General features: G+C 40.3%; 1 protein-coding gene across 5 annotated transcripts in view; it reads right to left on the bottom strand.

The window, feature by feature from the left end:
* eif4ba (eukaryotic translation initiation factor 4Ba) overlaps positions 1-25,850 on the bottom strand; it is an 83,320-nt gene that overhangs the window by 9,004 nt on the left and 48,466 nt on the right. The window contains exons 10-14 of one of the 5 annotated variants that reach the window (XM_028825866.2): positions 24,170-24,255; positions 23,803-24,046; positions 14,548-14,591; positions 13,654-13,783; positions 13,168-13,240 (exon numbers count right to left, since the gene is read on the bottom strand). In XM_028825866.2, the coding sequence (XP_028681699.1) occupies positions 13,168-13,240; positions 13,654-13,783; positions 14,548-14,591; positions 23,803-24,046; positions 24,170-24,255 (577 nt within the window). The remainder of the gene's footprint in view (positions 1-13,167; positions 13,241-13,653; positions 13,784-14,547; positions 14,592-23,802; positions 24,047-24,169; positions 24,256-25,850) is intronic. The other 4 variants (XM_028825867.2, XM_028825868.2, XM_028825869.2 and 1 more) reach the window with 4 other exon arrangements.

The raw sequence follows: 25,850 nt of genomic DNA, 5'->3' as shown, positions 1-25,850 counted from the left end.
TTGTCAACAATGTCTTTGAAGGCTTTCCAGACAATTTTTTCCAGCCCAATTAAAAGATCTTCAAACCACTTGTCACTCATAACATGTCTGATCTGGGGGCCAACAAAAATGCCCTCTTTGACCTTGGAGTTATTCTTGGGAACACTCGTCTTAAATAACTAAAACCTTTGCCTTCTTTGTTCAGTGCTTTCACGAAATTCTTCACGAGTCCCAGTTTTATGTGAAGAGGAGGCAAAAATATATTTGCCGGGTCAACAAGCGATTCATATGCCACATTTTTCTGTCCTGGAACTAACTTTTTACGGAGTGGACAGTTCTGTCAAGAATAGTGCGACTCTTTGGCATGGCTGTCCCATTCACAGATGAAACAACAGTACTTTGTATAGCCGAGCTATAGTCCTAGTAACAGAGCAACAACTGTAAGATCTCCACAGATATTCCAGTTGTACCTGCTATATTGGATGTGTTTCAGCAACAGTTCCATATTCTCATACGTTTCTTTCATGTGTGCTGCATAGCCAACTGGTACTGAAGGATAAACGTTGCCATTGTGTAGAAGAACAGCTTTCAGGCTTAACATTGACGAATCAACGAAGAGACACCACTCTTCCGGGTTGTGATCGCAACCCAAGGCCGAGAACAATCCTTCAATGTCACAACAGAAACAGAGACTGTCGACTTGTGCAAAATATGTGGTTATATTATGAAGTCAGCCTCAAAACACAGAAATATTTGTACCTGGTGACAGCAAACACCATTTCTGCAGTCTCGAACCCAGCAGCTCGGCTTTTGCTTTGACAGACCCAGATCTCTGACCAAATCGTTCAATTCAGACTGTTATCAGATGTGGATCGCCTGATGAGCACGGTTCAAAATCCAGGTCAATGTCACTGTCAGTACCCTGCATTGCAATTTCTTCATCTGGTTCGTCTAAGATCCAATCATCTGGTGGTTTCAGAATTGGAAGACTGTCGTCATGTGTCTCATTGCTGAAGGCATATTAGGATATTCAATTGACTTCTTGTTTTTGGCAGAGAAATGTCCGTCACATGGTCTTTCTGTTCTCGCCATATCATCGGAACAGCAAACTGCGTCGTCTTTCGAGTACCTCAGAGCCAGGCTCTCAGACTCACAGCACATGTCGCACAGCAAATGTGAGGCGCCCATTCCTTGTCTTGATCACCAATTTTGCAGCCGAAATACAGATGATAAGCCTTCTTTACAAGAGCAGTCATCCAATGTCTCTGAGGCGCAACTGTATAATCGCCACAGAAATAGCAGAATGTATCGCGGCTGTTACGACATTGACGAGACATATCGCCAGACACCAAAACACCTATAGCATCAAGCTTACTTACTGTCATATTGCTACAGATACTAAACTTTACTATACTATACTGTTACTATATATACACATTGACTATCTATAGCAGGGGTGTCAAACTCCGGTCCTTGAGGGCCGCAATGGCTGCATGTTTTCATTCTAGCCACCTTCTTAATTAGTGACCTGTTTTTGCTGCTAATTAGCTTCTTTTGCCAAAGTTTTAATTAACTCGACTCAGACCTCTTAGTTCCTTCTGTTTCCTTAATTAGCAGCCAAACAATAATGAGAGACAAAATGAGCAAACAGGTGATCAGCTAACCACATTATTTGAACATAAAGAAAGATGAGGGTCTCAGTAAGGTTGATCTCTCAGGCCAATAATCAGAAACAGAAAATCAACAGTTTGGGAAATGTCTGCTGTAGCAGAAAGAGAGCAGCAGCAAGCCAAAGAATTAAGTATCGGGTTTAATTAACAGCAAGAATTGGCTTCTCTATTAAGAAACTGGTTGGAGTGAAATTGGTTGGAGTTTGAAACCCCAGTTTAGCTGGTCATCTGTTGGCTCGTTTCATGTCACATTTCTGTTTGGGCCATTTAATGAAGAAAAGAATCAATTGAGAGGACTGAATCCTTAAAAACAGGACTATTAAAATGAAGGAAAAAGGAGTTAATTAGGAGTGAAAACAGGTCATTGATTAGGAAAAGGGTTAGAATGAAAACCTGCAGCCACTGCGGCCCTCCAGGCCTGGAGTTCGACACCTGTGATCTATATTAACCAAATGAGCAGGATCATTGTATGCAAGCCACCTTTATAGCAGGCTGAGACGGCGTCAAGCTCGTTCAGACCTTCCCAGGCATGTCCACGATGTCAACGTCCACAGAACAGCTTCCAACCTGGCCTGATTCAATGCCTGGATATGCCCAGGCTGCACAAACCATTGTTGAGAAGTCACTTACGGGAGTAAAAATGTTTGGATACAAATATAAGAAAAAATCATGACAAAACTGAAATGGTACGTAATGGGTAAATTTTGATGTGATATTCCTGACCAGAACCCAAAAATCTATAAGAAACACCCAACAGTGTTCAAGAAGCAAAAACTTTGTTGTGCAGTGTTATAAGAGGTGGGTAGAGTAGCCAAAAATTGTACTCAAGTAAGAGTAGCGTTACTTCAAAATAATATTACTCAAGTAGAAGTAAAAAGTAGTCATCCAAAAAATTACTCGAGTAAAAAAGTATTTGGTGAAAAGACTACTCAAGTACTAAGTAACTGTTTGATCATAATAAATGATTTATTTTTTAGACAGTTTGTAATAAGACAGACAAAAATCTATATATATATTTCACTAAGCCGGGAGACAAGTAGCCACCCATGGAAAGACACGCCGGAAGGGGCGTGGATTCACTAAACCGCTGACAAGACAGACGCCAATGGCGCACGAAGGAAGGAGCCACGCCCACCAACTCTTAGACCATTGGATACGATGAAAAAATCACAGAGCCACACCCACCAACTCGGACGCGACGCCTCGGAAAACATGCCGTCATTTCTGTTTGTCTGTGCCACAGTCCACTTGCAGCTCTGAGCCACGTTGACTTTTCATTAGTCAACCTCAGTGGAACCTTGGTTCACACAGAGGCAGCGCCAGAGAGAGAGGGGCGCGCGCGCGCGCACACACACACACAGGCAATGCCAGAGAGAGAGAGAGAGAGGCACACACAGGCAGCGCAAGAAAGAGCCGCGCAATCCTTTAAAACTGAAGTTAAAACACAATGAAGGAAGCAGTCTTTAAAAACCAATAAGCCCTGTGCCTCTTTTTCATTAGCGTCTCACCTGCTTCAGGCCCTGCAACAGTCGAGACGCTCTCTCTGCAGCTGACCTTCTCTGTGCCTGACTCCACTACTGTCAGTCGCCTGATTAAAAATGGCCTTTTGAAGGGGAGCTATGGACCCGCTATACCACAGGAACACATTGCCTTCGAGCCTGCTCTCACTCACTCTAACGTACCGGCTTTCTCTCTCTCTCTCTCCTCACTCGCTCACACACAGGGGAGAAATGCCTGAAGCACGAGTCTACCCGGAAACCATTTCAGCCACACTTCCACGCCCCTCGCTACACTGTGAGTGCGATGATTATTTATTTAAAAATGGGCTTCTGAAGGGGAGCTGTGGACCCGCTATACCACAGGATCACTTGTGACATTGCCTTCACATTGTTTTCCTTTTATTTATGATCCTGTTGAGCAGATCAGACACCCAGGCAAACAACACTGAATAATCAATAGCTGCAACCACTTTGCCCGCTCCAACTCCTCACCTGAGTTGGTTTTGTCTGTGTTCAGCAGTGTTTCCCAAACTCGGTCCTGGTGAACCCCTGTGGATGCAGGGTTTTGTTCCAACCAGATTCCTAATCATTAATGCTGGTGAAACTCATCCGGGATAAGTCGGTTTTTCAAACGCAGAGGTGTAGCACATTAGTCTAGCAGACTAGCTGGATGTAAAAATGTCATTGACGAAACTGTTGCTCTCAAACTTCGCAACATGGCTGTTGGCTTTGTTTGCCAACATTGGGATAATGTCGGCAACGTGGTCACAAACTGCAACAACTCACCACACAAGGACGTCCTGTCTCTCGAGGCATTCACACTGCCGGAAGACAACCATGGGATACCAGCTGCAACAAAATGATGAAAGAACAGGCGCATTTTTTTCACACAAGCTGAGTGGGTGGGTGTTAGTTAGTTAATTAATTAGCAACTCGAAGGATTTCAAGATATAATATACACAAGAGGTAACACTGCAAAAGCGGCCCAAACCAGAAAAGACGGCTGGCAAAAAGTGGCTAACAAATTAAACGCGTGTGCATTGTACTTACTGTAAGCAGCGTTACAGATTTTGCAAATGTTCATTTTTTTCCTTCTGCTTAAAAAACATTTAAAAAGCGGCGCGGATTGGTTTGCAGTGTGTAAAACAGTTTGCTTGTCGCGGATAATTTGCTATCCACACAGGGAGGAACCGGGAAGCGAACCCACAATCTTCCACTGTCTCCTTACTGCAAAGCAGCCGTATTACTACAGCGCCACAAGGCAGTTAAAGAATGCACCGGGCCACATGTTCATTTTTCCCCCTGTGCTTAAAAGACATTAAAAAATTGTTTCTCAACTGTGACTCCGGAACAACTCAGTACGCGAAAAGCGGTCAGAACTGCAAACAACAATGAAAACTCTACGTGACTCACAGGTAGTGATGGGCTGCTCGATACTCAGGTTTCAACACTGTGTCGAGCTTTCGAAGCACTGCAGATTTTAATACTTGATCGAATAATAACATCTGTGATTTAAGGATTTCACATTTTCTTTCTCAAATGTGCTTACCTATATCATGGCAAAGTACAGGGATAAACCTTTATTTTCTGTCTATTCTGTTTTAATTAAGACGGACAAAAGAAAACATTTAAGGCTATTAAATGTGATCTCAAGAAAAAATCAGGGTTAATTATAATACTAATAACAGGAGCGATTATAATGATACAGTGCAAAACTAAATACTAATTGAAAGAGCCGGGAATGCATGAGGTGAGGCGTCTTATTTTGTTTAACTCTTGCTGTAGTGCATTCTGCCTGTCGGCGTTAGGTATATTTATATTTTTTAGACATCACACACTACAAGCTGCTGACGAACCCTTCTCTTCGTTGTCAGTCTGTAGCTACGAAAAAATAAAAGCAATACGACTTTTAACAGACGTCATTGAAGTGTATCACAAGTTTCTGTAACGTTAATGAAAAAGGCCAGGAGGTGTCACGAGAGAGGTGAGTGTCAAATGCTTCGAAACGATTTCCGACACAATTGCTTCAAACGTGGTGATGCTTCGTGAGGCTTCACTCCGCCCATCACTACTCACAGGTTACTGAACGAGAAATCAGCAGACTAGCATGACGGATGGGGCGTAATGGGCGTCCTTCCCGTCTCCTCCGGATTTTTCAAATGTAAATTTTTTCCCTGTGCTTAAAAATCATTAAAAAAGCGGCCTGATTATGCGGTGTATGGTACGCCGCGGGTTGGCTAGTATAAAATAATGTGCAAATTCTGCTATTTCCAAATAATAAAATAAAAAATGAGTAAAAATAAATAACATCTTTACAAAATAAAGATGCACAAATAACACAAAGTTCCAAATCTCAGTTTTTCACAACAGCTTTTGAAGCCAACACCTACAGTAGGTACTTACAGTGACAAGGTATAATGTACACTGACAGTATAATACTGCATATATTCACTTGCCCTCCAAATAGCACAGCTGATAGAAAATAACATTAGAACAAGGCAGCTTGTGCACATACATGAAATCTCACTTTACCATGACTGTCTGTGTCTGAGTATGTTTGACTAAAACGTGCTTGTTCTTCACTCAGTGAAGTGATGGTTAAGCTTCAGCAGGAGTTGGCTCTCATTTTTCATGTACAAGTGGAACCTTGGATTGCGAGTAACATGGTTTGCGAGTGTTTTGCAAGATGAGCTAAAATTTTTAATAAATTTTGACTTGATAAACGAGTGAGGTCTTGCAATACAAGTAGTCCGTATACGCTTTGTCTGCAGAGTGTCATGTGATCACAACTGAGCAGATGGTTCTCTCTCTCGCTGCGGGATTGTGGGCAATCGTCAGTCGGCGTGCCTCACTCATATAGTCAAAATCCGTACGAGCATATACTGTTTACTACAGCATTGTGACCACGTGTGTGTGCTGTGATGTGTGAGTCCACGTCTTGCATCCCAAAACACGAAGCTGAGTCTCAATACTTTAGCGACACCATCTTTATTCAGCTTGAAACAGGAACAGCGCAGTTATTTATTGTTTCTTGGATCTGCCACTCTCCTATATACAGACACAGCAGTCAGGCAGGGTCATGCTCAGGTTAGTGGCCAAGTAATACAGTGCCCTGAGCATTTATAATGTTCCTTGTATCACCCATCAATGGCAGGTACTTATAGCATGACTGCAATCTTTTTGGATTCTCTTTTATGGCGAACTGCTACAGTGCTGGGGGCCTGCAGTTGCTTCAGGACGCTCTTCCGCGTGTAGACCCGTTGGGTGAAATCCCACAAGAGTTTAGAAACTCACTCACACCAGCAATGATTTTTTTCAAAGGTAAAGTGCAGGTTAATTTGTTTTATGTATTTTTACTTTATATTTTGTATTAATTTTTATATGAATAGTTTTGGGTTGTGGAACTAATCATAGGAGTTTCCATTATTTCTTAAGGGGAAATTCGCTTTGATATACGAGTGCTTTGGATTGTGAGCACGTTTCCGGAAAGAATTATGCTTGCAAACCGAGGTTCCACTTGTATTCTTTCTTTCCCTGTCCGCTGTCTGTGAGGAGTGGTCATGTGACTGCATGGCTACGTCTGATTTGGGAAACGGAGCCATGTGATTATTATTGCTAAGTTTGATTGGTGAAACGGTTATGCAGTAGATCCACCGGTGGCTTCTTTCTGGCAAAAATATACCGTATCTAATGGAAAAATGTAACGATTTGAGTGTTGCCCAATGTAGCGGAGTAAGAGTAGCGTTTCTTCTTCACAAATGTACTCAAGTAAAAGTAAAAGGTATGGTGCAGTAAAACTACTCTTAGAAGTACAATTTTTAAAAAAAAAGTTACTCAAGTAAATGTAACGGAGTAAATGTAACTCATTACTTCCCACCTCTGAGTGTTATTGACCTACTGTATGCAAACGTTAAGGACGCATACAGCGCCACCCCGCTGCCTGCACTTGGGAAGCAGATCATAACCTGGTTCTGCTTCAGCCTCACTACAAACCAAGAGTGAGGGAGTTACCTACAACCACACTCTCATTTAGGAAGTGGTCTACTGAGGCAGAGCAGGCTCTGAGAGACTGCTTTGGAACTACAGACTGGGATATCCTGCAGGGGTCACATAGCGAGAACATTGAGGTTGTTGACTGCACTACTGACTACATCAACTTCCGTATGGACATTGTAGTTCCAGTAAGAACAGTACACTGCTAACAACAAGCCATGGATTACAAGTGACATCAAGGGCCTTTTGAACCAGAAGAAAAGGGCTTTTAAAGGCGGTGATCAGCATGAGCTCATGCGCGTGCAGAAGGAACTCCGAGTTAAGCTCAGGGCTGCAAAGGAGCAGCACAGGAGAAAGCTGGAGCAGAAGCTGCAGAATAACAGCATCAAGGAAGTGTGGGATGGGATGAAGATCATCACTGGCTGCAGCCCGAAGCGAGGTGCCTCCATCGAGAGAGACGTGGAGAAAGCACCCCGATGAACAACGTTTTTTAGCAGGTTTGACAACCATAACCCATTCTCACTCTCACCTCAGAGTACTGCACCCTCCACCCATCCTTCTGCTGATACCAGCATAGGAGACAGGTTCCCAATCCACCCCCCTCCCCCCCACAATTACAGCAGCCCAGGTAAGTGGAGAGCTGAGGAGGCTTCATGCCAGCAAAGCAGTGGGTCCAGATGGAGTATCGCCATGAATGCTGAAGGCCTGCGTGTTAGAGCTGGGAAGTCCTCTACATCGCATCTTCAACCTGAGCCTGGAACAGGGGAGTGTCCTGAGGCTTTGGAAAACATCTTGCATCATCCCAGTTGCAAAGGTATCACGTCCTGATGAGCTGAATGACTTTAGGCCTATCACCCTGACGTCACATGTAATGAAGACCACGGAGCTGCTGCTGCTTCACCACCTTAGGCCACAGGTCCGCCACTCCCTTGACCCTCTGCAGTTCACATACCCGGAGAAGGTGGGAGCGGAGGATGCCATCATCAATATGCTACACTGATCCCACTTGGACAGAGGCAGTGGTGCAGTAAGAATTATGTTCCTAAACTTCTCTAGCACCTTCAACACCATCCAACCTTGGCTCCTTATGGACAAGCTGACAGAGGAATTCTGTGGTGGAATTCATACTTGTTCAGCCTATATACATCGGACTTCCAATACAACTCCGAGTGCTGCCATGTGCAAAACTTTGCTGAATGTGAATTTGCCCTTGGGGATTAATAAAGTATCTATCTATCCCCACAATCACTTAAACTGTGTCAGTTACAGTTAATAAACAGCCATTTTTCTATGGATGTGAAACAAAAACTAGAGAACCTAAAGAAAACATGCAAACTTCAGATGTGATACAGCAGCCATCACCACAGTGGTAGTAATTAAAATAAACATCAGAGCACCTACTATACATTACCATAATTCAAATCCCCAAAATAGTTTTATTAGTGTTATTAAATTATAATTTTAAATATATGTTATAAATGCTACTGCAATATACTAAGAAAAGCCGCTTGACAGTATGTTTTTATTCTTTGGATGGCTATCATACAGTACATTAGACTTTTAATATAAAAGGCTACAAGCCCCAGTGATATAAAGTTTGTCACAGGCACAAACAATGGCCAGGGACAATCTTAAAATGCAATAAAGTTTATCAGATGTGTGTGTCTAGGTCCTACGAAGGCTACACACCCATACTACCACGATTTCATCTATATATATCTATATATATAGATATATATATAAAAAAAAAAAAAAGACATTAGTCAACGTTATTGGTTTTCACTGAAACTACCCCAGTGCTTTTAACCCCTAAATAATGCAAACAATATGGAAAGATAAAAACGAACAGCTCATTACATAGCCCTTCCTTGACAGGATCCTGTCGATTACAACATCTCATTCCCTGATTGGTCACCCCCATGGAAGAAAGCCATATTCCAACAGAGAGGACACTTTCCAGGGCACTTGTGTTGCTTAAATGTAAGCATTAAATTGTGTTTTGCACAGTTTGAATAATGTAGTAATTTACTAGTTGCTATCGTTCTGTGATAAATCCCGTGGTTGGAAAAACAACAATCCCTTCAAGGATTCTTTATTATCGATGCATGCTTTCCCAGCATAGGTGAACAACTACAACATATTTGTTTTTGGTCATTTAAGTCTGGACAGAGATACTTTTGTAAATGAGGTGTAAACAGCAGAGATCGTTTTCATAATAAAATGCCATTTTAAAATGGAAATGAGGTATTGTGGACATTGCCTAAGGTTATACAATCCACTCTGGCTCTAACCTTCTTTTCTTTTCAGCATGGGAAATTTCATAATATTAAATCCATTGCCTACTGATCAAAAAAATCACCTCCAAAATTTCCTAATATTTACAATTTTATTGTAATCATCTATTTTTGTCATTTCCTCTCATATGCAAAAGCTTGGAAACCCTTGCTTAAAATGTCAGCTATTGTGAATAGTTAAGTGACCAGAAGAGGAAGTGATAAGCAAAACGCACAAAGTTACAGATGACATTTCTTTTCAGAATTTTATGCAAGATTTGTGTGTTATTTTTGTTTTATACAATTGCGCAGTGAAAAAGGAAAGGAGCACCATGCAAAAGTGTGGCCAACACAAGGTATCTGAGGTCTCTGATGACTTTTCCCAAGGTGGTCTCAGACCTTTATTATCTCTTTAGGACTATGGCTTGTTCACAGTCATTGTTAGGAAACACCAGGAGATGCAAATTGCAAAACTGCATAAATTCTCAGATTCCTCAAACATTGTACCAACAATAAGCTGTCATTGACTCCTCTAAGCAGCTGCCTAACACTTTGAAAAATAAAAGAATTGATGCTCACAAAGCAGGAGAATGCTACAAGTTTCTAATTTTTTCTGGCTCCCGGTTAAGTTTAGGGCAGATTTCAAAATCCTTCTTTTAACATATAAAGCATTAAATGGCTGAGGTCCAGCTTACTTGTCTGAACTTATCATGACTTACAAACCAGAGCGCACATTAAGATCTCAAGATGCTGGTCTGCTTATGGTTCCAAGGATTAATAAAATAACAATGGGAGGTCGAGCTTTTAGTTACAGGGCTCCTAAACTGTGGAATGGTCTGCCTGCTACTGTAAGAGATGCCCCTTCGGTCTCAGCTTTTAAATCCCGGCTGAAGACTCACTACTTCAGTTTAGCATATCCTGACTAGAGCTGCTGATTAACTGTACATACTGCATCTCTGTTGTTAGTCATTAGCACTAAAACATAAGTAACATGATAGTTAGAATTGGATACTAACCCTCACCTATTCTGTTTCTCTTCTTGGTACTCAAATGTGGCACTTGGTGCCACGGCCCACCTGCCAAGTTGTTCTGCCTCCCTAAGGTAAAGTCATCCCTGATGAAGGATCGCAGGAATCGTGAGAAAGAGGGGTCCTTTCATCGGATTGGCTGGCCCAACACTGTTTCAGCCGTGGAATGGCCAAATGGGGGAGGCAGCTTGATGGATGAGGTCTCCAGGAGTCTAAAATTATCTAAATCTTATTATGTGATATCATCTAATGTTAAATTCTGCTCCGTACTTCTAAAAAGTGTTTTAATTTTTTATTGAGGATTTGTTCTGTTCTGTGTATTGTATTGTATTGTATTGACCCCCTTCTTTTGACACCCACTGCACGCCCAACCTACCTGGAAAGGGGTCTCTCTTTGAACTACCTTTCCCAAGGTTTCTTCCATTTTTTCCCTACTAGGTTTTTTTTGGGAGTTTTTCCTTGTCTTCTTAGAGAGTCAAGGCTGGGGGGGCTGTCAAGAGGCAGGGCCTGTTAAAGCCCATTGCGGCACTTCCTGTGTGATTTTGGGCTATACAAAAATAAACTGTATTGTATTGTATTAAGAAATGGCAATGAACAGGAATGGTGGAGGTCAACTTGAGGTCTGAAAGGCCAAGAAAACTTTCTGAAAGAACTGCTCATTGGATTGCTACAAAGGCAAATAAAAACCCCCATTTGACTGCAAAAGTCCTTCAGGAAGATTTAGCGGACTCTCGAGTGGTGGTGTACTGTTCTACTGTGCAGCAACACTTGAACAAATAGGATCTTCATGGTAGAGACAGCAGAAGAAAATCTTCCCTACATCATAGCCATAAAATTCAGCAGTTTGCAAATGAACAGACCTGATGAATTTTGGAAAACAAGTCATGTGGACTGATGAAGTCATAATAAAACTTTTTGGCCACAATGTGGAAAGGTATGTTTGGAGAAAAAAAGAGCGCTGAATTCCAGGGGAAAAAAAAACCCAAAACATTTCTGTTAAGCATTGCAATGGATGGATCAGGCTTTGGGACATGTGTTGCTGCAAGTGGCACAGGGAACAAGTCATTGGTAGACGGATTTGAATTTACTCAAATAAATATCTGCAAATTCTGGAAGCAAACATCACATCATCTGTATAAACGCTGAAAAAGAGGATAGGCCCTACAGTAAGATAATGATCTGAAACACATCTCAAAATCTACAATGGAATACCTCAAGAGGCACAAGCTGATGGTTTTGCCAAAGCCCTCACCTAAACATTATTGAAAATCTGTGGAAAGATCTCAAAAAAGCAATGCATACAAGACAGCCCAAGAATCTGGCAGAATTAGCAATCTTTTGCAAGGATGAATGGGTGAAAAGACCCCAAGTAAGGACTGAAACACTCTTACTTGGCTACAAAAAACATTTATAAGTAGTGATACTTGACAAAGGGGGTCCTACTTAGTACTGACCATGTTGGGTGCCCAAACTTTTGCTTTTTGATGATCAGTTCATCTTCTGCTCACTTAACTATTCATAATAACAGACATTCTAAGCAAGGGTGCTCAAACCTTTGCAAACCACTGTAAGCCTACATTTGCAGTACAACAGCTACAACTAGAACATCTGTGGTGATCTAAATGTAATGGAACTGCTACTAGGAATGTAGTTTGGATATTAGGAGTCCTAAATGAATGAACACACATTTAAACTTGTACTTGTCTATGCTTTATAGAAAAGAGTGCTTTACAAAAGAAAAGTTGAATTCTGATACAGTTTACAAGGGGATTACCCACACTATTGTGAATAATCCAAAACCCGAAAATTTTGATGGGCTTCAGAGTTCTAATGCTTTTTTTAAAACAACAAACACCAGTTAATGTTAAATGATAAAAATACATGCTTCAGTTTTGATATTGGAGCATGTGAAAGTGAAATCTGATGTCAATTTTACAAATTTAAAATGAGATTTTGGAGTTTCCATATAGGAGAGAGATGAAATCTCAGTAATAATTGACAGAGTAGTAGGCTATGCAGAGAATGCACAATTCAGACACCATGACAAGAAACACCTGACAGGGCCAAAAAAAAAAACAAAAAACCTGTATGAATAAACTGCATTATCAGAAACTATTCAAAGCCATTTTTACTGGGATCAGCTAAGGCATAGATGATTAAAACATATCCATCCCTTAGTGAAGCATATTGAAAACCGGTGGTATACAAGTTGCTAAGAAATACGTTAAAAAGAAAGCCAACTGCTGACAAACACACAAGTGTCAGTAAATTATCCCAGAAATGAAAAGGCTAAAACTGTGAAAGTTTTAATTTGTTCAGTATGTCAGTATCTGACTGTAACCCCTTCCCCCATTGTCTATGCCCACACCCCAAGCAACACTGGAGGCCAGAAAAGAAAGATGATATTTCAGTTTTGTTGTGGTGTGTGTGTGTGAGTAAAAAAACAAAAAAAAACCAAATGGAGTTATTTGTATACCCTAATTTAGTCACTGTTTATGTCTTATTATATGGGTGATCTGTCTCATTATTCATAAAAAAAATCTAGTGACAAGTACGTAAAATATCAGAAATCATTAAAATTGCTAGTTAAAAAAAAAAAAAGAAAAAAAACTTTTTCCACATTTGCAGAAAATTCTTATTTGCGTTGTAATATCTGCCTGGGAAAAGTTCAGTGGGCCATGTAACAATGTCTGCCTTTTGCCAAAAGAGAGTTAGAGGGACTCACAGGGCTTGCCGATTCCTCATATTTCTTTGGCTCAGGTACTTGTTTGGGCTCTCGCTCTCTTCTACTGTCTTTCCTAGAAAAACAGACAATGAGAGGGATGAGGGGAAAATAAACTGGAGACTGTCTTTAAGGAGAACTAAACTTAGTGATCCTTGTTTCTTCACTCCCCTCCAAGTTTAAGCAATGCTCAATTATTGGTAGACCCCACCCTACTCCATTTGCTGGACTCCAATCAGATTGAGCTAACAGGCTTCAGAACGCAGTCCTCGTTTGGACCCACAACTGTCCATAACTAGCCTTAAAGAGCTGGTTCTCTGAAGCTAGACTACAACTAAGCACACATTTTTGTTTTAATAAACTGACACCACTGGTTCTTGATACAGTCTTAAGAGCAAAGGGTCAGTGGCATCCTTGGAGTACTCTTTTTTTTTTTAAATAATATATTAAAAAGAAGAAAGGAAGGACAAGGGGTGGATGATGCCTGACCTGTCAGCCTCTCGTCGTCTCTCTTTGTTCACGCCTTCTCCTCTCCCCCTCCCTGTCCCCAGGCCTGTAGATCCACCCCTCCCTTTCCCAGGGGCTCGGTCCCGCCGAACACCGTCAGCCTTGTTCTCATCTGGAATGAGAGGCATAACAATGAAGGGGAGCTGTGGCATATAATGCTCAGAAAGCAGAGGCATAGAGATATAGAAGATTATCTTGAGAGGGACAATGGCAGTTTTGACAAAGTCTCATGCAAACCTGCAAATGCCAAATGCAGGTAAAGGAAGGCAAAGCAAAAAACGAGGCAAAACAACAAGGAATGCAAAGAGAAGCAGTACTCCGACCCTGTCAATCCAACTGCTCCAGGTGCCCATCTGCTTGGAATACAAGAAAGAATAAAGACAAAGGCAGGCAAAAAGCCAAATATTTATTGCATGAATGACATAAGTGCCCCAATTAGCAAGACATATTTTAATGTTTTTCAGAATTGAACGTAGCCATGTCAGACTGGAACGGACCACTTATATTTGGTACTTTATTGCCAGAGTTGTCCTCCCATCAAAGCTGAACTACATCTGGCATTTAGGAATGTTCTCTCAGACCAATTTAAAAAAAAAAAAAAAAAAAAAGGGGGGGCACTTGATAAAAACAGATGGCCAGTGTGATCCACTATGCTGTTGCCTTCTGAATGATTTTGCATGTGCATGGTCTTTCACAAAAGCAGTTGGTAGAAAAGAACCAGCAATGTTTCTTTTAGGCTAGAAAATCACCAGCAATCTGTGGCAACATCTGAACTCAGGGGCAATGCAAAACAAGCAGAATATCTTAGCTGCCTTTTACTGCAAACACACTTTATTGGGTGTTATTCTAAATAGCAGGAAGAGGAGGAATTTGTACCTTTTCCTTTTGGAGGGAATTTCTCTTCAGCAGAACCTGCAGGGCTATACATGAAAAAGAAGCAGAAAAATCCGTTTAGCGCACAGATATCTGAGTATTTGTAGACAGACTGGGTCTGCAACAAATAGTCTGCTTTAAGGGTAACCAGGAAAGAGACTCAGGATTTGGGTGGGGGTTTGGTGCCATATGCAATGAGATAGAATAACATTTTAATTAGCCACCTCAGCAAAAACAAAGTGAATCCGGTACATCCTTCCCAGTTAATGTTTTCTACTTTTTGAGGTCTGATTTTCTCTGTGATTTACCCTTAAACTACCCTGCCCCACAACTTAGACATATTCATAACTGCCATAAACCCATCATCAATTTTAAAACTATAATCATATCACCCTTGCATTATGAGCATTGCATCCTCCATCTGATTCTAAGACCAGCCAATGCCTACTCAAAAGGTCTTACTTCTAGTTTTAACTGTGCTATCATGACCCGTTTTAATTGTCCTTTGAACGTTTATGTACTTCATTTTCTCAATATGGGTTGAATATCTAGAGTTGAGAAATGACATTATAAGAATAACACCATTATGACTGGATCCTCCAATGTGTGATTATATAAGGATAATTTAACCTTTCTTGTGAAAGATGCTATATATTTTTGTAATGTATTTGCCATAAATATACACCAATTTAATTCTTGTCCAGATCCTTTTAAAGGGAATTTGCCAACTCCAGGGCATCTATGGAGCCACCTAATTTGGTGCTGAAAACTGAATTACCTTGCAAGTTAAAATTTACGTTATTCATCAACAAAATCTGCACACTACACTCTGAACTCCTGCTTTTTTGTTTCATGACTAGTTTCTCACATTGTACAAATTACTATAATCAAAGGCATTCCCATGCAGTACTTCACTCTCCACAATTTTAAAATTTGTCAATAACTTTTTTTTTTAATAATTTGTAGCTACTGACACATTACTGTTCTCCACACTGATGGAAACCACATAAAATGTGAATTTAAGGTTCACTGGCTGTTCATAAACAACTATTTTCAATTTCCTATCTACTGTTCTTAACTTAGTTAATATGCTCCCACAGCCTTACTGTTATAATGCTAAAAAAACCTCTAAGGGTTTATACTCTATGCTTTAGCAGCAATTTTCTTTCTCTAGTAGACTTTTTGCATTTCTTTTTTCCCTTTTAATTGGCACTCCAAAACCCCAAGAATAGTGCTGTTGTTACCAAGTTGGTTACCGGCTAACCTTGTTAACGGAGGACATTTGTTTTACCAGTGCTTATAATTTTTAGTTGCCCTACATGCTCCTTTAGTACCATCCCACTTTATCCTTGTGTCCAAACCTCTCTTCTACTTTGCTCCCCGTCTCCAGGGCATTCCCATTAAGCCTGCTTCTCAGACTCTTGTCATTATTTTCAAGGCACCTGTCTTATCTCCTGTCAAGTTTTATACTGCTGTCTTTGAAAGCAACTCTCTCAACGTGCTTCCTGTGACCTTTCTCCTCTCTCCTTGTGTCTCACACTTGCAATTCCTCTTTCAATCATGTCACCAAAGCAAAGCTGACCAATCAGACTGCACCAAGGGACTGGACAGACCTTAGTGTTTTATTATAAACTAGATAGATGTATTTCTCAGAGAATCAAAATACAGCAAAATTTCATGACTGCCAATACTACTGACAAAGAAAAGACACTTTCCATGAACTTCATGAACCAACGCCTGTATGGTATTGGCTCATTTTGGCAGCTTCCAACTAAACTGGTTCAAGAAGCAGGGCATTCAAACAAGTACAATCAGCCAAGCATTCACCACATTGGCTGATATTTTCCTTCAAGGTGAAGTTACTGCCAATTGTCCCAATTATGGACATGCAAAAGCAGAGGATGACCAATTGAGTGGAATGGTTTTAAAAAATGTGACAGACAATATTATTTTCGTATTTGCCAGGTTCAACTCTGTGCACAACTGTAAAACTTGCAGCTATTCTCCATGCACTCTATCTTTATTATCACTCCCTTTCAGGTACTAGTGATCTGGAACATTTTAGGCCTTTGTAATCCTTTTAGGGTAGTCAGGATTACACTTCTGATCATCAGTTCAGCAACTGCTTCTTAAGGATACATGATGGCACTCTGTTTGAAAAAGACAGTTTTACTCATGGAGCAAGATGTGCTGACCCATATAAAGATCTAATTTTACATTTAAATAAAGACCCAAAAACAGCGCTGATGAACATTTGTGAACAGAAACCCCAAATAACATTAGTATATGAGAAGGACCCAAGAGTCATTGTGGACTCATCACTATCTACATACAACAGAAGCAATCAAGAAACCTTGTGCTACTGTATTGTCCCAATGAGTGGAAAACAAGTCAAGGAAGGTTATGTTTAAGTTATATAACATGCCAGTGAGACTCCTGAGCTATAAGAAGAGACCGACACAAATGAACGTTTTCAGTCCAAGAAAAGAGAGATTAAGAGGGGACATGTGAAAGTGGCTAAAATTACAAAGGGAATTATTATAGTGGATCCACTCCATTGCTTTAAAATAAACTCAACAATACAGGGACAGTTGGAAACTTGTTATGGGCAGATTTCACAAAAATGATGGAAAGATATTCTTCACGGAAAGAATCACAGACACATGTTGTAAATTGTGAAGCAGTGTAGAGAGGTTATTTTGGACAATCAAGGTGAACAGATGGACAAGCTTGTTGGACTGAACGGCCTGTTCTTGACAACATTTTTCTAATGTTTAATTGATAAAGAGATGACACAAACGAGGGGGCTACATATAAGATAAGCCACGGGACTGGATGAAGTTGGTCTTTGAATACTTAAGGCCTGTGCTGACCTTCTTTGTGGTATCCACTGCTACTTTTTCAGTTTGTCACCAAGGCTCCTTAAAAGAACCACCAAAACATCATATATTGTTCCAGTTCCAATGAAGACATGCACCTCATCACCTAATGATTATACCCCAGTGGTCATTACATACCACATCAGGAAGACTACACAAGTTCTCCTATGAAAGACCACTTGGACCTACTGCAGTTTGCCTATCAGACAAAGATTGGAATGAAAAATGTATCTGTCTGTTCTGCAAAGCTGGACAAAGCTAGCAGCATGACAAGGATCATATTTTTTTATTTCTCCAGTGCCTTCAATGTCATTCAGCCATCCCTGTTAAGTGGTAAGCTCAGAGATGTGGCAGGTGGATGAGCCTATTGTGCCCTGGATAATGGACTATCTGTTGGGCACACTGGGAACAAGACTGTCTTCTCTTGACCTAGTACGCCTCAGACTATATACAGTGGGTATAGAAAAGAATCACCCCCTTTGAAATATTCATATTTTATTTGCTTTATAGCCTTAAATGAAACACACAAACCAATATTTTTTCCAGCTTTACCTACTCAATGTAATCTGTAACATCCAAGTGAAAGATATCGCAGCTACAGTTCAAAAGAATTAAAAAAAAAAAAAAAAAATCAAAAACAAGACATACTGAGATTAATAAAGGATCACCCCCTTCTAAACTCAATCACGTGTAAGTGCCCACAATTTCCATTGCACACCATGGTTACTGGCTTCCTTCCACCTGTGTTCAGTTGTAATCAGTGTGATTAGTGAAGCTGTTCCTGGAGGATTCATTCCCTTGCTTGGTAGTGCAACTGACAGCAAACAACTGACTATGGGTGGCAAGACACTTTCGAAAGATCTCAGGGATAGAGTTGTGGACAGACATAAGGCAGGAGATGGATACAAAAAAATCTCAAAGGCTTTATCAATTCCTAGGAGCACAGAAGTGTCCATAACAAAGAAGTGGCAAGTGCTTGGTACTACTAGGACTCTACCCGGATCTGGCCATCCCTCCAAACTGGATGAAAGAGCAAAGAGGAAACTGGTAAAAGAGGCCACCCAAGAGGCCAATGGCCACTTTGAAGGATTTACAGTATTTTATGGCAAAGAGTGGTCATTGCGTGCATGTGACAGTTTCACAAGCGCTCCACAACTGTGGCTTGTTCGGGAGTGTCGCAAGGAAAAAGCCACTTCTCAAGAAAGGCCATATTAAGGCTCATTTGAGCTTTGCCAGAATGCACCTTGAAGATTCTGATGCCAAGTTGAAAAAGGTCTTATGGTCAGATGAGACCAAAATTGAACCTGGCTGAAATCCAATGCAGCTCACCATTCACAACACACCGTACCTATACCCACTGTCACATCTCAAGTGCCCCGGTTTAAATTAGTTTATTACATACTGTGGCACCCGGCTGGGATTCCTACCCAGCCGGGACGCCCGGGGAGACAGGAGGAGGGCTCATGCCTCCTCCAGACCATGAGGGGGCGACCGCCCTGGTTGTATTGGGGGCCACGGGTACAGGGCTTATAAGCTCAACCCTGTAGGGGCCCGTGGTCACCGCCAGGGGGCGTCCCTGTGCCTGATGGACCCTGGACCCCAGTACTTCCGCCACACCAGGATGTGGTGGGAGGGGGAAGAAGAGAGGGAACACCCGGAGTGCTTCCGGGAGGACAGCAGGCACTTCCGCCACACTGGGGCGTGTCCGTGGGATTGCCGGTGCATACCTGGAACACATCTGGGTATGGATAAAAGGGGCCGCCTCCCTTCATTCAATGCTGGAGTCGGGTGGAAGCGGACAAGGTTGGAGAAAGAGAGAAGGAGGCGGTCTGAAGAGGCAGAGTGGTTGGCCTGGACTTTGGGGAAGACTGGGGTTTGTGGAGCACTTAGAGACATTGTAAATAGTAGTAGTGTAAATAAACGTGTGGTGGTGCAAAAATAACATGTCTGCCTGTCTGCGTCCGGGGCTCGTTCCACAATACTAAGTATCTCCGTTGATAATGCTTGTTATTTTGTATCTGTTTAATGGTAATTTACCTAATCAATGCAGACCTTTGCTTGGCAATAACTTTATATTTGACCCATCCACAGCTGACTAAGTAAAACTTGAGACAACTTGCCCATTCTTCCCCTACTTGATCGCTGCCTTGGCCAAAGTTGGGAAATGGGCTGAATTGCTTTTCCAATACTGGAGGGCACAGTTATTTCTGGAGATAGGGGGCTCACTGAAATAATTATTCAGCTGGGGAAAAAAAAAAAGTTTACAAACATTTATGTACATTATAATAAAAAAAAAATATTATTAGGTTGACCAGATCTGTGGTAAAAAAAAAACAGGACAACCGCCTGTTCCAACCAGTTAATAAGTTAATAAAAACTTGTGACGTTGAAAGCTTGACGTACAATGATTTGGGTCATATAAAAGGAATCTTGCATAAAGTGTGATGCCAATGGATTTTTATGGGATACAGCACAAGCTATTCCACAATGAAACACTTTGTAACGCATGTGTCCCTTGAAATATTGAGAGACAGCTGTATATTTCAGGGTGATTTTGTTTTAAAGTAATGCTTACATTAAAACTGGAGTAGATCTTGTCGTAAAATTTTTACAGTTTAGACACAGGAGACATCTTTCACAAGGTACAAAACTTGAAGCTGCATTCAAGCATGCAGGTCAACCTTTTCCTCATTTTTGTTAAGTGGCCACTAAATCAAATTCCTCCACTATTTTTCCACAGTGACTCCACTGTCTAAAATAGAACAGTTTTGTAGGCAATCTGGCAAACAAATTGTAAAAACCTGACGTAAAAAGGTAGGGTGATGCCGTTAACGTGTTCCTTTTCTTTTCACTTAATGTCTGCGGAGCAGTTCGCCCTGCACTCTTAAGTTATGTACGGTCCTAGCAAGCTGCCTCGCAGTGCCGACTAAGTTTCCGGCAAACGCACAATGATACTGACTGTACATTTCGAAGCTGCAGTGTATACTTTGTGTTTTTTTTTTTTTTTTGAAGAAAACAAAAAAGGTTTCTTTTCCATTTGGGATGTCTGGTCAACCAATCAGTATGATTGTTAATTTTATGATTGTTATTTTAACTTGGCACCAGTTGAATGTGATTTTGCAGCCACATACAAATTTTCTTCAAGAATTTCTTCATACATCTCCAGCAATGAAGCAGCAATACCTCTCTGTGTACAAATCTTTTTCTCTTGTGATTCGCTGTTGCTCTCTACATCTCCTTCACCAGTTAACATCTTGACCAGTTGTTTCTCCAGTGCTTTATGTGTTTTTTTGGTATCTTGGTCAAAAAATAGATCGTTGTACCGTGGATTAAGGACAGTAGATAGATAGTATAGAATGCACCAGTGAAGCATTTTTTGTGACAGCCTCCAAAAGTTTTACTTTCGCCATTTTAACTCCAGAATGTGTCTTGCCACACTTGCTAAGCAGACGTTTATGTGCTTCAACAGACAAAATCACATCCGCAATTGTAGATGAATATGAGCTTATGTCTTTAGTAAGCTGCTTGAATGGTTCAAGTCAAATAACCATCCATCCATCCATCCATTTTCCAACCCGCTGAATCCAAACACAGGGTCACGGGGGTCTGCTGGAGCACAAGTCAGAGAGAGGCAGGAAGCTTGTATTCAGCACCATATGCAGCAATTGTGTGCTTCTGATCAGCTAGGACATCCTGCTGAAGCATTTTTGTTGGGGTACCAAGGTCTGTTTGTATTTCTCTCAGCCACGAAATAGCAAGCTGTGAGTGCTTAAAATGAGTAACTATTCTCCTCCCAATGGCAACACAGTCGGAGATGCTTGTCTGGCTCAGTAAGCCTCCATTTACAGCAAGCTGCAAAGTGTGAGCCAAGCAGCTTAAACTTTTAATGCCACTTTCTTCCATAGCTTTTGCTATATTGCGAATGTTGTCATGAAGCACAATGTGCACATTACTTTTTGAAATGTTCCACTTCGCTAACATGGAATTGAAAGCTTGTGCAATGCAAGTTGCAGAATGACAACCAGAGAACTCATTAGCATGCAACACCACTCTTTCTGTCTCAAACATTTCGTCAATCCAGTGTGTTGTTAAGACTCAACATGTTCATGGAGCTGACCTCTGAGCACAACGTATCTGTAGTTAAGCTAATCCTGGTGACATTGTTTCTTAAAAGCTCGTGGATATGTGTAGCAATCACATTGTGTAATGCAGGTAGTAAGATATCGGCAAAGTATTGACCAGCTTGGAAGAATGTACTGAGATTCTAAATGATATAGTAAGCCGACGAATTCCCTCATCCTCAACTAGGGAAAAAGGCTGGTCATTGAATGCGACCATTTCCATTATTTTAGTAGTTATACCTTTAGCTCTGGCTCCGTCTTGAAGGAATGTCTTCACATTTTGAAGGGTTTGCTGTATGAGACTACCACTAGTGACCCCAGTAGTGTCCGATTTAATTTAACTTTCGTTTTGGCAGCATTAGCTGCTAGAAACTATGTATAATTCATTATCGTGGTTCTTCAGATGGGTATTTAAATTTGTGATATTAAAGGATTTAATTCTGCAGCCTCCTCGCATTATCTCATTTTTGCAGGTAGAGCAGATAGCAACTCTGTTGTCTCCCTTTTTCACAGAAAAATATGCCCACACGGCTGACATGATGCTTTACTAACGATATCTGCCCAATGAATAAACAACGTGAGTAAGTGCTCCTTGTAGGTAAAACTAGGAAACCCCATGGTGATTTTTTTTTTTTTGTGAGCCCAAGGGGCTGTGCTTGCATGGATGTTTTTCTGCAAGTTAATGTCTGCCTCACCGAACAATGAAAACATTTAATCATTTAATGAACTGACAATGTTGACAAGCCCAAATTATATCGGTTGGCTGTACTGGTTAAAATGTACACATCTGACCGATTTCGATGTCGTCATTTTTAATAAACAATTGCCAGAAAACAATAGTTTCCGATATATTGTGCATCTCTACCAATTATCTTTCCATCCACCTATTAGTTATGTAGTGCCTTTAAAATTTATCAGAAGTAATGTAAAATGAGTAAAAAATTTAAACATGTCATAGCTGAATCAAACGTTAATATGGCACAAGTACAACTCAACTGATTACTGCAAAAAGGCTATTAGTTACTTAAAACAGAAAAGTTTTAAAGTATTTAACCTAAGAAATATAGGGGTAATATCTTAAACTGAAAAGCCACTTTTATTTACAAATGTGCTAAAGGTATTGAAAGGTGTTAAAAAAAAATTACTTGTCTAATTTAGTTATCATCTGGTGGAAGCAGAACATAAATTGTGTGTTTTAAGTTAGATTATTTTACTATAAAAGGTGACAACAGAGCATGAAAAGCACAGCTGAAGAATAAAACCAAATCATTAGGCAAAAAGAAAATATGTTTATCTTCCTTGTCCAGCAGGAGAAAGTCAACAAAGTCATTAAATAATATTACAGATGCATAAATAAACTCTGCCTATTCTTCAAAACATCGCTTGTTCTCTGAGAGAACTGTTACATACATGAATTAAAAATTCCTGCCTAGAATAAACTCCCCCACCAAACACATGACCTTTCAGAAAGCAACCTAAACAAAAGTAGATTAAAAATACAATAATACCTGTAGTGAAGTGAATATTACTGATACCACATTTTATACAGTGCATAAAAATGAGATACTGCATAATAAAAACCCTTGCATTTATGACATCGAAGCATTTTGCTTATCCACACTTTTTCCTATTAATCTTTATTTTATATACTATCAACAGAAACATGCACAATAAAAAACAAAATTAGAGTATCAGCCTGCGATTCTGAGATTCTTGAAATAGTTACTACAACTTGGAAAGGAAAATGGTACAAAAACAGTTTTATACTACATTTATTGATTATACAAACCTTGTGCAAGTTCTTTTCTAAGTTGAGAAACAAAAAATATATACAGAGAGGTGCTCCAAATACATTGCTCATTACATAATTTTGCAGTGTAAGCAATGGCAGGTTAAGTAATTGACTCACTCACTATACCAAATCCAACTTTTTCTTTTTCAATGTAATGCCTTATCTACTAGGTCACAATGGCTTAACTCCAACATTTTCAAATGCTCTTTTCCTTGATCAGGTTAGAAATTTTTCAGACTCAGGTGGGGCATTTACAGTCCTCCAGAGTCACTCATCTATCATCAGAAATTTTGCGAGTTTTGGAAAAGGCTGGGACTTGTAGATAAAGAATTATAAAATAATAAAGCAAGGCACAAGATTGTCTCTAAGGTGCCAAAACTTTACTGTACTTTATACAAAGTATCTCTATAGTTGCATGGAGACAGTTCTTAACTATTGTATAAAAAAATAAAGTGAAATTTTGTACCTTGTCAGCTTAGGAGGGGTTGTGCTGCTTGGTGACACTGGTGAACGCAATTCACCATCAGCCGTTCTTTCAGACACTGAACTGCGCTTTGCCCAGGCATTCTCCTTTGGAGGTGGGGCTGGGACTACTTTTAGAGGCAAGGAGTCATGCTTCTGAGGCGGCCTTGTTCCTGGTGAAGGAGGATCTTCTTCACGATTGAACACCTCATTCTCTACTGAGCGCTCACTTTCTCTGCGTCTTGACGCTGCAAGCAGAAAACCTACTAATAACCAGGAGTGTAGGAATTACAGCAAACCTGACCATGTTAATAAATAAATATTGTGATTGATCATAATTTTAGGTGCACATTTTTTTTATAAAATCTAACCTCTGCCAGTTCCACCCTGCTGTGAGGACTCGCTGCCTGTCCGGGACCTCTCTGTAGGTTGTTCATCACTGCGCCAACTGGGATGCCTGAAGGGAAGGAAGACCGATATTCGACTCTATCAGCACTCAATATTGGGCAAAGAATACATAAACTAGCCAAAAGTACAGAAATTAACTTAAAAATATTTTAAGTTTTTTGACTGTCTGAAAACAAGAACCAAAATGGGTGGCGAAAAAGTAATGTCAAATTTTGCATTGCAAAGCAGAAATCAAAAGGGAATAGAAATCTACTGAAACTCCTGGCCATTTCTATCAGGTTCTTGTTCCCTTGTCCATCATGTGGGGTGTTCACTGAACTTACTCAACTCAATTGCACTAAAGTATACTCCTTTCTCATTCCCCTGGCATTTCTCCCACCCATCAGTTGAACACTTCTCTTAACCCTCCTTCAGATATGATGTTCACTGGCGTTGTGAACAAAAGATTTGGTCTGCAAGCACTTCCAGGGTTACTTCTTGGTCCCCTGTACCCCTTTCAGGCCAGAGGCTAGTTTGTCCTTTAGACCAGGGGTGGGAGGATTCAGTCCTGGAGGGCCGCAGTGGTTGCAGGTTTTTGTTCCAACCCAGTTGCTTAATTAAAAAACAATCCTTGTCAATTATTTAATTGCATGGCTTGCTCGTGCTTTAACTCTGCCATGTCAGGTCATTCTCATATCCTAGATTTATTTTCCTTTCTAAGGATATCATCCAAATGATTTGAAGTCTAAAACAGATGAGTAATTCTCAGTGCTTCACTTTTTTCTCTTCACTTTCCTTCCAAGTATTTAATTAAACCAAATAGTGCATGATAAGTACACACAGGTGTAAATGGTAACAAGCTAAATGGAGAAATGCTGGTCTCTTTTGTCATTTGCATGGTATTGCTAATTAGGAGCAATTAAAAACCAAGAATACAGCTGTTTAAGACTAAAATAAGCAATAAGGGTTCAAAATCTTAATGAGCGAGACAACTAAAGTGAAGCTGAAGTGTTACTTGAGCAATAAGGGTTTCTTATTAAGCAACTGGGTTGGAGCAAAAACCTGCAGCCACTGCGGCCCTCCAGGACTGAATCTGCCCACCCCTGCTTTAGACCAGACATTTCAGATTAGAGTTTTACTCATTGGTGCCTATAGTCCCTGCTACTTCATAGGGCCAGTCTACAATACAGATCAGGGGCCTACTATTTTCTAGATGAACAATTTTATATTTTATATACACAAATCCCAATTGGAAATTTTGTTCTCCGTGATATTATTTGAGAGCCAGATGCTTAAAATGATTTCTTTAAATGCAACATTTCCGTAAAGCGGTTGGAAAGTGTGCCTGGTTTGGGTTAGCATTACTGTTTGCATAAGAATTTTGGAAGATCTGCACCAGTAAAACACGCTTGCCTAAAAAGGGCATAACTGCCTCATAATTGTCCCCTGTTAGTAAATCATTGTAACTGCCACATGTTCTGGATAAATCCCCCATACCTATGTGTTCATTACTCAGGTCAAGAATCTCAAAGAAGTTACAGATAAAAAAAAAAAATATATATATATATATATATATATATATATATATATATATATATATATATATATATATATATATATATATATATATATATATATATTACATCTTGCCTGAAGAAGGGGCCT

The sequence above is a fragment of the Erpetoichthys calabaricus genome, chromosome 3 (genome assembly GCF_900747795.2).
Source record: "Erpetoichthys calabaricus chromosome 3, fErpCal1.3, whole genome shotgun sequence".
Taxonomy (NCBI): Eukaryota; Metazoa; Chordata; class Cladistia; order Polypteriformes; family Polypteridae; genus Erpetoichthys; species Erpetoichthys calabaricus.
The sequence above is the reverse complement of the archived record's forward strand: the minus strand, read 5'-3'. Positions and strand labels throughout refer to the sequence as shown.